The 14,893-nt window shown below is 35.7% G+C and overlaps 1 protein-coding gene across 7 annotated transcripts in view; it reads left to right on the top strand.

Moving 5' to 3' along the window:
- HEATR5A (HEAT repeat containing 5A) overlaps window positions 1-14,893 on the top strand; it is a 125,345-nt gene that overhangs the window by 73,497 nt on the left and 36,955 nt on the right. For 5 of the 7 annotated variants that reach the window (XM_036258945.1, XM_036258927.1, XM_036258918.1 and 2 more), the window contains exons 19-23: window positions 746-902; window positions 4,212-4,401; window positions 5,789-5,958; window positions 9,466-9,492; window positions 11,635-11,773. In XM_036258945.1, the coding sequence (XP_036114838.1) occupies window positions 746-902; window positions 4,212-4,401; window positions 5,789-5,958; window positions 9,466-9,492; window positions 11,635-11,773 (683 nt within the window). The remainder of the gene's footprint in view (window positions 1-745; window positions 903-4,211; window positions 4,402-5,788; window positions 5,959-9,465; window positions 9,493-11,634; window positions 11,774-14,893) is intronic. The other 2 variants (XM_036258953.1, XM_036258936.1) reach the window with 1 other exon arrangement.

Raw genomic sequence — 14,893 nt, 5'->3', positions numbered from 1 at the left:
ATTTGGTTGCTTTTTAAGAGTTACTTTGGCTATCATATTTGGTTTCCTCGTATGTAAAAAGGAACTGATAATAGTATGACTCTCAAGGTTGTTGGGAGGATTAAAGGACAATGGAAAGCACTTAAATGAGCGTATAATACATAAGAAAATTCCTAATAAATATTAATTTATCTACTATATTTAATTCTAAAATAAAATATATGGAATAAAGGATCTCAGCAATGTGAGTTTTTAAAAAGTAACTTAATAAAGTAATAATGCCCTCCGTATAAATTTAGTGTGTGTGTATCTCTGAAAGACATTGAAATTTTTTGTTTGTTTTTTTGTTGTTTGGTTTTGTTTTGGTTTTTTTATCCTCACCTGAGGATATTTTTCCATATATCTTGATAGAGTATGAGGGCAGGAGGAAGGGGGAGAGAGAGAGGGAGAGAAAGAGAGAGAGAAACACCGATGTGAGAGAGACACATTGATTGGCTGCCTCCCACACGACCCTGACTGGGGCCGGGGATGAACCGCAACTGAGGTATGTGCCATTGGCCGGAATCGAACCCGCAGCTCTTTGGTCCACGGGCCAGTGCTCTTATAGCTGAACCAAACCAGACAGGGCTGAAATTGTTTATCATTTAACAGTAAAAATATTTCTGAATTTTGAAACTATTCATGCAAAAAGTTTTGCCTAAGTGACAGTACCATGCAATAGTTTTACTTTAGTGGTTATCATTTCTTTTCATTTCCATAATTACAGACTGAAATCAGCAAGGGACGTGGTTACCAGAACAGGGCATTCATTGGCTTTGGGATCACTCCATAGGTATTTAGGAGGAATAAGTTTTCAGCATTTGAATTCTTGTGTGGGAATCCTTTATACTTTGTCCCAGGACAGCACTTCTCCTGATGTGCAGGTAAGTACCTCATGTGACACTCTCCTTGAAATTCATGATTTGCAAATAATGCAGATTATGTTTTTGTTGACCATTAGTAATTTGTAAATAATTCCCCTCTCAGTAAATATCAAAGCCATTTTTAATCATGATGAATTTTCAAAATTTTAATCTCACTATGTTTACATCACACTCAGTGTCTAATGTCAAGTTTAGTATCTTTTTCTGAGAATAAGTTTGTCTGCCCTCTTAATGAAAACATCTCCTATTTTGGAGAGCTTGATAGGTACCAAGAATTATATTACATTCTTCTAAACATATTAATATATTTAATCCTCACAGTAATCTAGGGTGTATATCACCTGTATATTATACAGAAAGAAAACTGAGGCTTACAGAAATTAAGTAACTCAGGTTAAGAACAAGTCATAGACTCCAAATCCATGTTCTTAACCATTTACTATATTGTACATAGCTTATGCATTTCTGTCAAAATTATCATTTTCCTGATATTTTAATCAAATCTTGAATGATTGTTACTCTTTCTGCTCTTTTGCTACCCTTATATTTGTTTCCTGTGTCTTTTCTTTAATTTATTGATTTGAAAGAAACATTGATTTGGTGTTCCACCCACTGACGCATTCATTGGTTGCCTTCTCTGTGTACCCTGACCAATATCAAACCCGAAACCTTGGCACATCAGGATGATGCTCCAACCAACTGAGCTATCTGGCCAGGGCTCCCATGTGTTTTTATTTACTGTAGTAGCCTCCTATCTGGTCACTTTACTTTTAGATTCTTTTCAACTCTCCCTAAATATGAAGCCAAATTTGTTTTCCTGAAAGTCTTTCATCTTGCCACTTCCCTACTGAAAAACTGCTTATTGCTTCTTAAATGAACTTCTCATTCAAGATTCATCAGCTGACCCAGGAACCTTCTCTCTTACTACCCCAAAGTACTGGTATTCTAAGATGATCTACCTACTTTTATCCCATACATGTCGTTCTCATATCTGCACTTATATTCTTTCTTTTGCTCTTTTCCCTGTTTCTATCTGATAATCCAAAATCTTTGTCTTCTGTGATCCATTTTAACCACCTTCTTGCCAAACGTCAATATCCCTCATCCACAGTAAGCTTTCATTCTTTGAATTATCATATTATTAATAGTCTCCTGCACATCATCTGGTACTTAACTGAGTTGATTTATAAGGTGTTCCATTCTTTCACCCTTCTTTTTTGTACAGTACTTTTTACTTCTATGTATTATATTCCTCTTCTCATTCAAGAAACCTGTTCTGAATGCACATATACTTTTATATTGAATAGTTTTTTTTGTTAATTAATTTAAATACTTCTTTTCATGGCTTCTAGTGTCATCAAGTCTGACTCTTCTTGACTGCTGCTGTCTCTCACTTAACAGGAGTTCATTTTTGTAGCATTTAAAGTACTATAAGCTTTCTTTACACCCTAAAAAGGAGGAACAACTTTTTATATATTTTTTGTTATGGAAAATTCAAACATACATAAAAGTTGAGAGTATTCTATAAGGAACCTTTTTATACCCATTATCCAACTTCAGTGGTTATCATAATATGGCCAATCTTATTTCATTTAAACCAGAGTTGACAAATTTATTCTATAAAGGGTCAGATAGTGCCTGGCTGGTGTGGTTCAGTGGTTGAGCATCAACCGATGCACCAATCAGGGCATATGCCTAGATTGTGAGCCCAATCCCCAGTGAGGGGTGTGCAGGAGGCGGCCAATCAATGTTCTCTCTCATCAATGTTTCTATCTTCCTCCCTCTTTCTTCCTCTCTCTGAAATCAATAAAGGAAAAAAATAGGGTGAAATAGTAAATTATTTAGGCTTTTCATTCATATAGTCTCTGTCACTGCTCAGTTCTGTCATTAATAGGAAAGCAGCCATAAATAATACATAAACGAATGAGCGTGATTGTGTTTCAGTAAAACTTTATAAAAACAGCTGCCAGACCAGATTTGGCTTAGGGCATTTTATTTGTCTGTTTAATATAAATATATTTTTTAATATGTATTTATTTTTATATATTTACAAATAGATTTATTTCATAAATACATTTCCAAAAATGCACCTGTCAGTGTTCATCTCTGTGAATAAAGTCTCAAATTGAATACACTATGCATACCACCCCTAGATTAATAAACAGAACACGATTAGTGCCCAAGCCACTGTCCTCATGTTCTTTTATAGTTACTACCTTTCCCACCAACATAACCACTATCCTAATTTGCAACAGCACGTGTTAATTTTGCCTGCTTTTGTATATTTTATATCAGTGGAATCATATGGTATGTACTCTTTCTTGTCTGGATTTCTTCAACATTGTGTTTGAGAAATGTGTTCATATTATTGCATGTAGTTATAGATTTGTTGAATTTTTTAAAAACTTGAATTTTCATTTTCTATAATAGATTAAACAATAAACACTTTTCAACAAACTAGATTTAGTTCAAGCTCTTAGCTAAAGAGCCAGACATTATTTTGGAATTCTTGGTGCTGAGATATATCCTAATATACCATTCTAAATTAAACTTTTTTTTTTAATCCTCACCCAAGGACATTTTTGTATTTATCTTCAGATAGAGTAGAAGGGAGAGAGGGGGGAAGAGAGAGAGAGAAACATCAATGTGAGAGAGACAGATGGAGTGGTTGCCACCCACACGACCCCAACTGGGGCTGGGGACAAACTGCAACTGAGGTACGTGCCCTTAGCGGAAACCAAACCCGGGACTCTGGTGCGTGGGCCGACGCTCTAACCGCTGAGCCAAACCGGCCAGGGCTATACCATTCTAAATTAGATGATTGTCTTTCAGTTGTTTTTTACTGGATATTTAAAGAGAAAGATTTCTTAAACTTTTAAAGTTCTGCCCTGGCCGATTTGGCTTAGCGGTTAGAGCATTGGCCCGCAGACCAGAGAGCCCCAGGTTCGGTTCCCGCCAAGGACACGTACCTCGGTTGCAGTTTGTCCCTGGCCCTGGTTTGAGTCATGTGGGTGGCAGCCTGTCGATGTGTCTCTCTCACGTTAATGTTTCTCTCTCTCTCTTTCCCCCTCACTCCCTCCCAATTTATCTGAAGATAAATGCAAAAATGTCCTCAGGTGAGGATTAAAAAAAATAATAATAAAATAAAATAAAAAACTTTTAAAGTTCTTCATTTCTCTTTCCAAGTTAGAAGTAGCACACAAATACTTTACTTTGCCATTACATTATCACTTGCTTCAAAGAAAGAATAATTCATTATGTTCATGTTTCTCAGTGCTGTTGTAACATTTTTTTTTTCTGTCTTCACAGACCTGGGCATTACATGCTCTGTCACTGATCATTGATTCTGCTGGCCCAGTCTATCATATCCATGTGGAACCTACCCTTTCTCTTATTATAATGTTGTTGTTAAATGTGCCTCCTACTCATGCTGAAGTTCACCAAAGTCTCGGCCGTTGTTTGAATGCCCTTATTACTACATTAGGTCCAGAATTACAAGGTATGCGTAGCTGTTTTCTCAATGTTTTATTTAAAAAATACACATAAAAATGAATTCAAGTCCTATGATTGACTCAAATGCCTATCATTGAAGTGAATTTTAACAGAATATTCTATTCAAATATATTGGCAGAATATATTGAGAAGTCTGAATCCTGAGTGACGACATGATAGGAAAATAACATAGAAACTATGATACTTAATTTAAGCTCTACCACTACTTAGTTGAGTGACCTTGGGGAAATTCTTACATCTCTTGGCTTTGGTTTTTCTCCTCTATCAAATGAGGGAAAAGTTTAAAAGCCTTTGTGATGGGCATGTAGTAGGTGCTCAGTATTATATTTTGTTAAATAAATGCCATCCAGTCTGATTTCTCATACCTTGAAAAGACAAGGAGTACATATTTAGAAATATTTGGTATGTCCTAAAAATGCTTCTCTTAACAATTAAAATGACAGACGTGAAGTAGAATAGTTTAAAGAACTCTTCATCTCTCTTAAGAAATAAATGACCACATCCAAAATCTCAGATATTCTTATCTATTCAAATACACATTAAATTATGTTAATATATGAAAGTAGCTCTCAACTAATATAAGCAGGGCTAAATTTATTAAAAATTTCTAATTCTACTTTTCATGAAATTTGGTATAATCTACAGATAGTATTAGGTTTTGTGGGGTTTTTTTTACCTAATGATTTGTGTTGCCATAAACTTTTCACACTAAGAATAGCTAATAGTCATCTAAAATGTTTTCAACTGGATAACCCCTGCTTTTGTAGAAGAAATTTACTTCACAGATTCTTACATTTAAAATTGGGGAAAAAGCCTGGCCAATTTGGCTCAGTGGTTGAGCGTCGACCCATGCACCAAGAGGTCGCTTGTTTGATTCCCGGTCAGGGCACATGCCCAGGTTGTGGGCCTGATCCCCAGTGGGGAGCATGCAGGAGGTGGCCAGTCGATATTCTCTCTCATTGATGTTTCTATCTCTCTGCCCCTCTTCCTACCTCTCTCTCTAAAATCAATAAAAGAAAAAAAATTTTTGCCCTGGCCAGTTTGGCTCAGCGGTTAGAGCGTTGACAGATAGACCCGGGTTCGGTTCCCACTAAGGGCATGTACCTCAGTTGCAGTTTGTGCCCACCCCTGGTTGGGTTGTGCAGGTGGCAGCCACTCGATGTGTCCCTTTCATGTCGATGCTTCTCTCGCTCTCTCTCTCTCTCTCCCTCCCTCCTGCTCTGTGTGAACAACAACAACAACAAATTTTTAAAAAGAAAAAAATTTTTAAACAAAAATAAATAAAATTGGGAGAAAAATTTAACCCAGTAATTATGTTTAAAGAATAATGATTTTATAGGCCAATTATTAAAAACTGTCTGCTTTCATTTTAGGTAACAGTACTTCGATTTCTGCCTTAAGGACTTCCTGTCTGTTGGGTTGTGCAGTGATGCAAGATAACCCGGACTGCCTCGTGCAGGCTCAGGCCATCTCTTGCCTTCAGCAGCTTCATATGTTTGCTCCGCGACATGTCAACTTGTCTAGCCTGGTCAGCTGCCTCTGTGTAAGTATAACATTGTAAATGAGTTTTTACTTTCTTATATTGGAAACTTGTTTATTTTAATTACTCTCTAGACTGAGTATAATAGCTATTTTCCCTCAGTTTTAGTCTTTTTGGGGGGAGTTGGGGACCAATTTTATATAATCATATCTTAAACTTCTCGTATATTGATTATTTTTTCTCCCATTAATGTTGAAGTTAATGTTGGTTTTTTTTTGTTTTTTTTTATCCTCACCCGAGGACATTTTTCCACTTTTGTTAGATAGAGTGGGAGGGAGAGAGAGGAGAGAGAGAGAGAGAGAGAGAGAAACATCGACATGAAAGGGACACATCGAGTGGCTGCCACCCGCACAACCAACCAGGGCCGGGGACAAACTACAACCGAGGTACGCGCCCTTAGCGGGAACCGAACCCGGGTCTCTCTGGACCCCGGGCGGATGCTCTAACCGTTGAGCCAAACCGGCCAGGGCGAACTTAATGTTTTGAATATTTATTTATTAATTAGTAAGCATGTATTGTGTGGCTTAAGTGTCCCAGGTACTATATAAATATTATAGGACATGAAAAAAATTGTGGTAACATTTTTTCTTCTTTCTCTATTCCATATTATTACATACAACGTTCTTTCCTTCCCAAATGGGCACATAACATTTTCCTTTAATACTCCAGCAGTATATGCATCAATATCTTGGTTCTACTAATGAGTCTAATGAATATGAGTTGCTTCTTTTTTTTTTTTTATTGTTTAGAAGACAGGAAGGGGGAGAGAGAGAGAGAGATGGAAACATTGATGAGAGAGAACATCGATTGGCCATCTCCCACATGCCCCCCTCGGGATCGGGACCACCACCTGGGCATGTGCCCTGATCGGCAATCGAACAAGCAACCTTGTGGTGCATGGGTTGATGCTCAACCACTGAGCCACACCAGTCGGGCAGGAGGTACCTCTTAATCATCAGTGATTTAAGATGTTCCTTGAGCATCACCAGTTTCCGTCTAGATTGCCTCAAAAATTATTACATTTGGAATGAAAACTTGACACCATTGCTTGTTTTTTTTTTTGTTTTGTGTTTTTTTTTATCCTCACCCTAGGACATTTTTGCACTTTATCTTGAAATGTAGGGTGAGAGGGAGAGAAACATCAATGTGAGAGAGACACTTCGAGTGGTTGTCACCCACACGACCCCAACTGGGGCTGGGGGCAAACTGCAGTTGAGGTATGTGCCCTTAGCGGGAACCGAACCCGGGTCTCTCTGGTCTGTGGGCCCACGCTCTGACTGCTGAGCCAAACCGGCCAGGGCTTGACACCATTGTTTTTAACTTTTTCTGCCTCTGCATGTTTATCATACACTCCCACTAGTAACATGACAGTTGAAAATCATTACTTCATTTAGACAGACCTTTTATTTTCACCCTTGAGGAAAAATATGCAGCATTTCAGACCTTGAAAGAACCTCAAACATTGTTAAAAACAGTTTTCTCAATAAAAAGATAAACTGAGGACCAAAAAGTCAAATAATTTGACTAGGTACTAGTAAGCTATAAGTCTAGGATCCAGGTTCCTGAACTTCTTGTCTAGTCCTCATTTCATTGTTGCATACTGATTTTATGGTTATGAATAGCTCCTAACTCTGCCACTTGCTGGTTAGGTGTCCCTAGGGAAGTCCCACAACCTCTTCCAGCTTCAGATCCCTTGTCTAAAACAACGAATACACATATGCGCCTATAAAGACACATGTCCTAGGCACTTACTAACCACTTATAAGTAGCAGTTGTTTTTATTTTCTCAATGTATACCTTAAACATAGATTATTATCTTCACATTGATTTGTTGTTATTGTTGTTGTTTTGTTAATCCTTACCCAAGTATATTTTTTCAATGATTTTTAGATAGAGTGGAAGGGAGGGAGGGAGGGAGGGAGAGAGAAAAATAATCAATGTGAGAGAGGCACATCGATTGGTTGCCTCCCACATGACCCCAACCAGGGGGAAGGGATTGAACCTGTAATCCAGGTACATACCCTTAACTGGGGATCAATCCTTAGGCCCTTGAGCCGACGCTCTAACCACTGAGCAAAACTAGCCAGGGCTTCATATTGATTTTGATACTCATAATTCTGTAAGACTCTTAAAAAGAGTATATGACTGACTTCTCTGGTAGAAACTGGTTTCTGTCTGGAACCAAACATATTAGAGAATATAGCACTTACTGGAAAAGGATTTTACCTTTACTACTCAAGACTTTTCCCCAGGCATATTGCTCTTGTATTTAAAGAACCATTCCCATAACCAACTATTGAAAAATATATACTCCTTTACAAATTGGTCTAATTTTCACTCTCCAATTAAATATAATGTTGCTGCCATTCTTTTTCTTTTTCAATTGTAGTGGGAAATTTTTACTAATAGCCTTTTAAAATTTCTTTAACTTTACATGAATTTGTTTATTAAATAAAGTTTATTTTAAAAAAAAGAAAGAAAGAGCAAAACTAACTACTATTGGTGAATTAGGTCTGATCAAACTTATTATTCTTATCCTAGATGAGAAAGGTTACATACGTATAAAGAATAGAGATTATTATCAAATTTCTCTTGTGGATACATTCAGAACAGTTGAGAAAATCAGAAGTAACAGTACAAATCTTATTCATGTCAGTCATAATATTTAAGCTGTAAAATTACTTTTTCTTACACAGAAATTATTCAAAAATTGCTGTTACTATAGTATGTTAATTTTGTATCTTAGTATTTTGGTTATTAAAGTTTTTCTAAATTTATTAGATAGAATTTATTATTATATTTTAAAGTATTCCCTATAGTAAGGAAATTACTTTTGCTTTCCTATTTCACAGCTTTATGATTAGATTTTTTTCTACTAAAAAATTAATTTTTTTAGCATGAAATGTTTTCATATTAATTGAAACTCCCTGAATATTCAGAATGCATTTCATCATTAAGAAAGAATCTTAGTGGAAAGGACTTTCTTCTAACTGCATGCTATTTAACTTCTATTTTGAACTTAACCTTAGCTACACTAGAAATTCTGAGTATTCTTAGTTTTAAATTTTGGCTTCTAAGAGTAAAAAAAATCTATAATTAACTCATGATGAAATAGACCATAAACTTTGTCCCTTGCTGGACACCTGTTCATGTGGATGCAGTCCAGGTCGTTCCTCTCACACTTGATCTACTTGACATGGTTTTGTTACTGCAGCTTTAATGAGAGATTCCAAAGGAAAACCTAATTACAGAAATGTACATTTTAAAATTATTGTATATTTTATATCTTTGTGTCTTGAGTTGACTGCTTTCAGGATCTTAGCTCAACTCATATTTTAAGTGGGAAAATGAAGTATTTATGGCGTATTTTTAAAGCTGAAGCTAAGCCAGTTTTAATGATAGAGCTCTGTCAACATTTGTATTTTAATTCTTAGCTGACTGTTGTCAAAGTCATCCTACTATTTAACTTTTGGTTTTGTCTTGACTGGTTTGTCATTTGTTTTTGTGCAGGAGATCTTGTTGGATAATTCTGTGTTGGTAGGTCCCTGACCCTCAATTCCTAACTTTTTTGAGGTTTGCAGTGCTGTTTCTTTGTCTTTTTTTTTTTTTGGTTGTAGATGTTTTTGTTTTCCTCTGCATCTCTGTTTAAGCTAACTATCAATGCAAAATCCAGTATGTGTAGCATGTTACATGGTGTTTATTTAATACCATTGTAAAAAAACAAACCCCTCCCTAACCTTCTCCAGCTGGTATATTCACTCCTTGCACTTAATTTTGCATCATTTTTATTTAATGTATTCATTTCAGAAAGGAATTGTAATTGCATTTTGATTTAATTTCTGTATTTTGCCTGTTTGGTCTGTTTGCCTTAACCCACTCTATTCCTCTTGCCATTATAAATGCTGGAGAATGACGTGGAGGTAGTAAGCATCCCATTTTGCTTTGTGTGACAGCCTTCAGTCTATTTTCTACCGAATAAATAAAGAGTACTTTTAAGCATGCTTTTTCTAAAAGATTCTTTGACTAGCCTGAATAATGCTGCACCTGCCTTGTAGTAAGTATATGCTTGTAGAACTCTGGTTAAAATAACTAGTAGATTCATTAACTTATCTTTAAAATTGTCTTGTAGGGTGCTTTTTTTGGTCATTGTTGTTAAATACAGCCATAATCTCGGGCATGAATGATGTTTTACACTTTAAGTTCTCTGTTATTCTGTGTACTGGTTTCTGACAACAGAGTTCTTAAACATGAGTGGAATGACATTACCTTGGGACTTTGTGAATGACATTCCTCTCTTCCCGCTTTTGACTTCATGATGTGGCTTGAGAAGTTCCTGTCCATATGTTTCCCTGATGATATATTTACAAACTTTTTCTGTCTTTCGGCTTCTGATAAAATTTAGGATTTAGCTCTCTCTGCATATTTCTTCCTGTATATCAAAAAACCAACTTCCACCACCTCTTTTTTTCAGAATTTAGCCTCTGCTCTTTGCAGCAAACTTATCTACTTCAGTCCATTTTCCCCCCTTACACACCAGATCTAAAAGATCACTATAAGAATTATGCCATTATTTCTCAAATTTTAGTTGGAAAATTACTATTGTAAGACACATATTCATTGTCTTAAATTATACCAAACTGGTCTTTACTTTCATATTTAGACCAAAATAAAATTTTAAAAATCTATACTTTATTCTCCTTATGAAATCACTGAGTAGGAATTTGTATCCAGAAAACATTTATTTATTTTAATTGCTTATTTAAGGTATATCACCAGTCATCATTTACACAACCTATTGAGATTTACATTGTTTAAACGATTCTAAGTAAAAAGAATATATATTGAGTCTGTCATTCTGAGGAGAAATATTCTATATTTTTAAGATATATACATACCTATGTACGTACATATATAGATCCATAAACAAGTAAATATACATATATGTAAATTTTGCTATCTATAATATCTCTGGAGAGCATTTTTGGTGAATATGTTTTCTGAGTAAAACTCTTTCTGCCTTTATTTGAAAATGCGTTTACTTACCCTGTATGACATCTGAATAAAATACTATTGCTAAAGACTTGAATTAATAATAACTAACATTTATTGAGCATTTACTATTTGCCAGGTATTGTGCTAAGCATTTTTGTCTGTTTCTTTGTATTAACTCTACAACATTCTTGTGAGATGGGGTTAGTGTTATCTCCATTTTACAAATGAGGAAACTAAGGCACAGAGAAGCTAAATAACTTGCCCAAAGTCACACAGCTCAAACTGAGACAGTTTGACCCCAGAGCCTCCATTTTAACCAGTATACTATATTGCTTTATATAGATTTGTGTAAATTTCTACTTTGAGAATCATAAAAAATTATAATGCAGTTGCATGAGTACAAATGTATAAACTGCAGATACATTTTTAATTATTTTATCTCAAAACTGTTTTTGCTCATATAAACTGGAGGCTTCTGCTTGGATTTATGAATATTGCATAACCAAGTACATTATTCCATAAGTTATTTCTAAGTTACATAATAAAAAATGTATACTAGAATAATTTGAATTTCTGTGTATTTAGTAAGTTGCATCCAGCCCAATAATGGATGGGACAGAATCAGGAGGGGTTACTGAGTGCTCGCAAGAATTCCAGCTCTTTCAGTTCCCGAATGGTATTTTTCAGGTGAATCTCTGTAGTCCCTATTTGTTACTGAGAAGAGCAGTACTGGCTTGTTTACGTCAGCTTGTGCAGAGAGAGGCAGCTGAAGTTTCAGAACATGCTGTTATGCTTGCTAAGGATAGCAGAGAAGAGGTGACTCCAGGTAATTCTTTTTCTCAACATTACCTCCAGCTCAAGTGATTCTTTTCATCTTAAATCTTATGTGTAAACATGAGTTTTGAAACAAAATTTATAAGTAAATATATAATATGTCTTAAACCTGCTACAAGGGAATTGCTAACAGTTATCATTCTAACCAGTGATCTTACTGGTTTAGAACACTGGTTTTCAGACTTAGGCCCCCAGACCAGCAACATCCACCTCCCCTGGGAACTTGTCAGAAATGCAAACTGTTGGGTCCTGTACCAAACCTACTAAACCAGAAATCTGGGAATGGGGCTTAGCAGTCTGTTATCTGTGCTTTTTTTCTTTTTAATTTATTTATGTTTTTGGTACGTGCCCTTAGTGGGAACTGAACCCAGGACTGTGGTCCGCAGGCCGATGCTCCAGCAGCTAAGCCAAACTGGCCAGGGCTTTTTTATTTTTTTAGTATGCTTTTATTGAATTTTTTAGAGAGAGAGAAAGAGCTAGAAACATCGATGTGAGCGAGATACATTAATCAGCTGCCTCCTGCACGCCTCCTACTGGGGATCGAGCCCGCAACCTAACCCCGGGCATGTGCCCTGACTGGGAATCGAACTGGGACCTCTCAGTTCAACGGACAACACTCAGTCCACTGAGCCACACCGGTCGGGCTGTTAGCTGTGTTTTTACAGTCCTGTGTTAATGTATACTGACATTTGAGAGCCATTGGGTTTAGAGCAAGGTTTTTCACAGTAGTCAGTTGACATTGTATTTAGCTCTTAAGTAATTTATATGGACCTTTCTTCTCCCAAAATTTCATTTAATAAAATTTACCACAGATGAGTCTACTTCAAGTTAAAGGGTGTTTATGCCTCTTTCTCTATATTTTAGAGTTGAATTGAAGGATTTCTTAGCCAGTAAGATTTGTTTTAAGTATACAGAGTGGGGGCAAAAGTACGTTTACAGTTATAAGTATGTGAAACACAGTTTATTCTTGTATTATTTATTAATTTTTTCCATACAAGCAACTATAAACCTACTTTTGCCCCACCCTGTATATCCCTTCATTTTAAAATTATGCGAGTAACCTAAACAGGCATATAAATTCAAATAGCCTACAAAAATAGTAATGATATCATACTTTTATATATAGTTTACAAAGTGCTGTCATACTTTTAGGTCTCAGACTTCACAAAGCTTTCTGATACCTAACGCTCTCAGATCTGTGATGTGTTTACTGCCATGCTGTGCTTTTTTAAAGAACAGTGTTGTTAAAACTTTTGCTCTGGTTTGAGTTCATCAGCATTGCTGAACCGGTGGATTAGTAGTCATCAAACAGGTTGTACCTCTCATTTGAAAGCTATTCTGTAATTACTTAACCTTAACCAGAAAAATTTTAATCTCCTAACTATGTGAGATATTCTCCCCAAGTGTCCTTCGGTTTATATTCACCACTTGAATTATCTACATCTGTTGCTTTAGGCTTTGATTGTGTCCATGTGCTAGTACGTGTTCTTAGAATTATTGAATTAGCTATACAAGTAAAATTATAGTAAAGAACTCATGTCTAATTACTTTCTTAAAATTTTAGAGTTTTTCAAACCCATGGAAAAGTTGAAAGAAATGTACATTGAACACATAGATTCACCTACTTAGTATTTTTTTAAATCTTTTTTCTTTATTAATTTTCGAGAGAGAGGAAGTGAGAAGAGAGAGATAGAAACATCGATGAGAGCGAACATTGTTTGGCTGCCTCCTGCATGCCCCCCACTGCGGATCAGGACCACAACCTGGGCATGTGCCCTGACCGGGAATCAAACCTACGACCCCTTTCACCTACTTAGTATTTTTATGACACTCATTTTGTATCTATTTCTCTCTTTCGGTACATACACACATGCAAACCTTTTGCCAAACCATCTCAAAGCAGGCTACAAGCATCATGACTGTTTATACCCCTAAGTGAATCACCCATAAATGCTTCAGTTTTCATTTTCTAAGAAGAACCTCCTCCTACATGACTACACATCATTTCCACACCTAATAAAATTAACAATGACTTGGTAACATTATAGAATGTGTAATTCTCATACAAATTTCCCCAGTTATCAAAAAAATGTCTTTTATGACTTCTTCCTACACCCATCAACCCCACCCAAACTTAGGAATCAGTCATGACTCACACATTGCATTAGTTATTCTGTCTCTTTAGACCCCTAATTGGAAACATTCCTACCACCTTCTTCCAAACTTTAAAAGATCATTCCTGTTTTAAAATAGTCTAATAGTAGAAAAATCCTTAGAAAATGCTTTCATAAATGCTAGATGAGTTAAATCTTCCAAGAGAAAATTTACTCTTTTAGCATTTACAGAATTAGAGGAAATAGATGCTAGATCAAGGCTTATATTTCTCCTTGAGATGCTTTATTACTTTGCAATGAGAATATTGTATAGTAATTTATGTTAATTTAGTAGTGTTCTTTAGTTCCACAATGGCTTAGTTGTCGTATTAAACACTATTCTCTATATGTAGTTGTTTTTTGTCTGAGTTTTACTCTTCATGTTAATAAAGGAAAACTTTTTTCTTACCAAAGTAAGGAAAGCTTAATTATGATTATTTATTTGAATCAAATTTAGAGAGAAAATTTAATAATCCTACCAAAAAACATTGTATAAAAGTTTAAGTATTTAATGTTAATTGGGTTAAAATGTTTATCAAATTTAAGGAAAACATATCAGTAACTCAATAAAGACTCATCTTTCAATATAACATTGCATAAAAAGATAATATACAGTACCATGAATAATACCAAACAATTCCAAAATCAGATAAAGACACTACAAAGAAAGAACACTATAGGCCAATATCCCTGATGAACATAGATGCCAAAATCCTTAACAAAATATTAGCAAATCAGATCCAGTAATACATGTAAAAAATTATTATTATTTTTTTTCCTCAACCGAGGACATTTTTCCATTTTTTGTTCAGATAGAGTGGGAGGAAGGGAGAGAGAGAAACATCGACGTGAAAGGAACACATCGAGTAGTTGCTACCCGCACTACCCAACCGGGGCCAGGGACAAACTGCAACCGAGGTATGTGCCCTTAGCGGGAACCGAACCCGGGTCTCTCCGGA

This window comes from Molossus molossus, unplaced genomic scaffold (genome assembly GCF_014108415.1).
Source record: "Molossus molossus isolate mMolMol1 unplaced genomic scaffold, mMolMol1.p scaffold_m16_p_1, whole genome shotgun sequence".
NCBI classification, from domain to species: Eukaryota; Metazoa; Chordata; class Mammalia; order Chiroptera; family Molossidae; genus Molossus; species Molossus molossus.
Note: the sequence above shows the minus strand (reverse complement) of the source record. Positions and strands in the feature narration are given on the sequence as shown.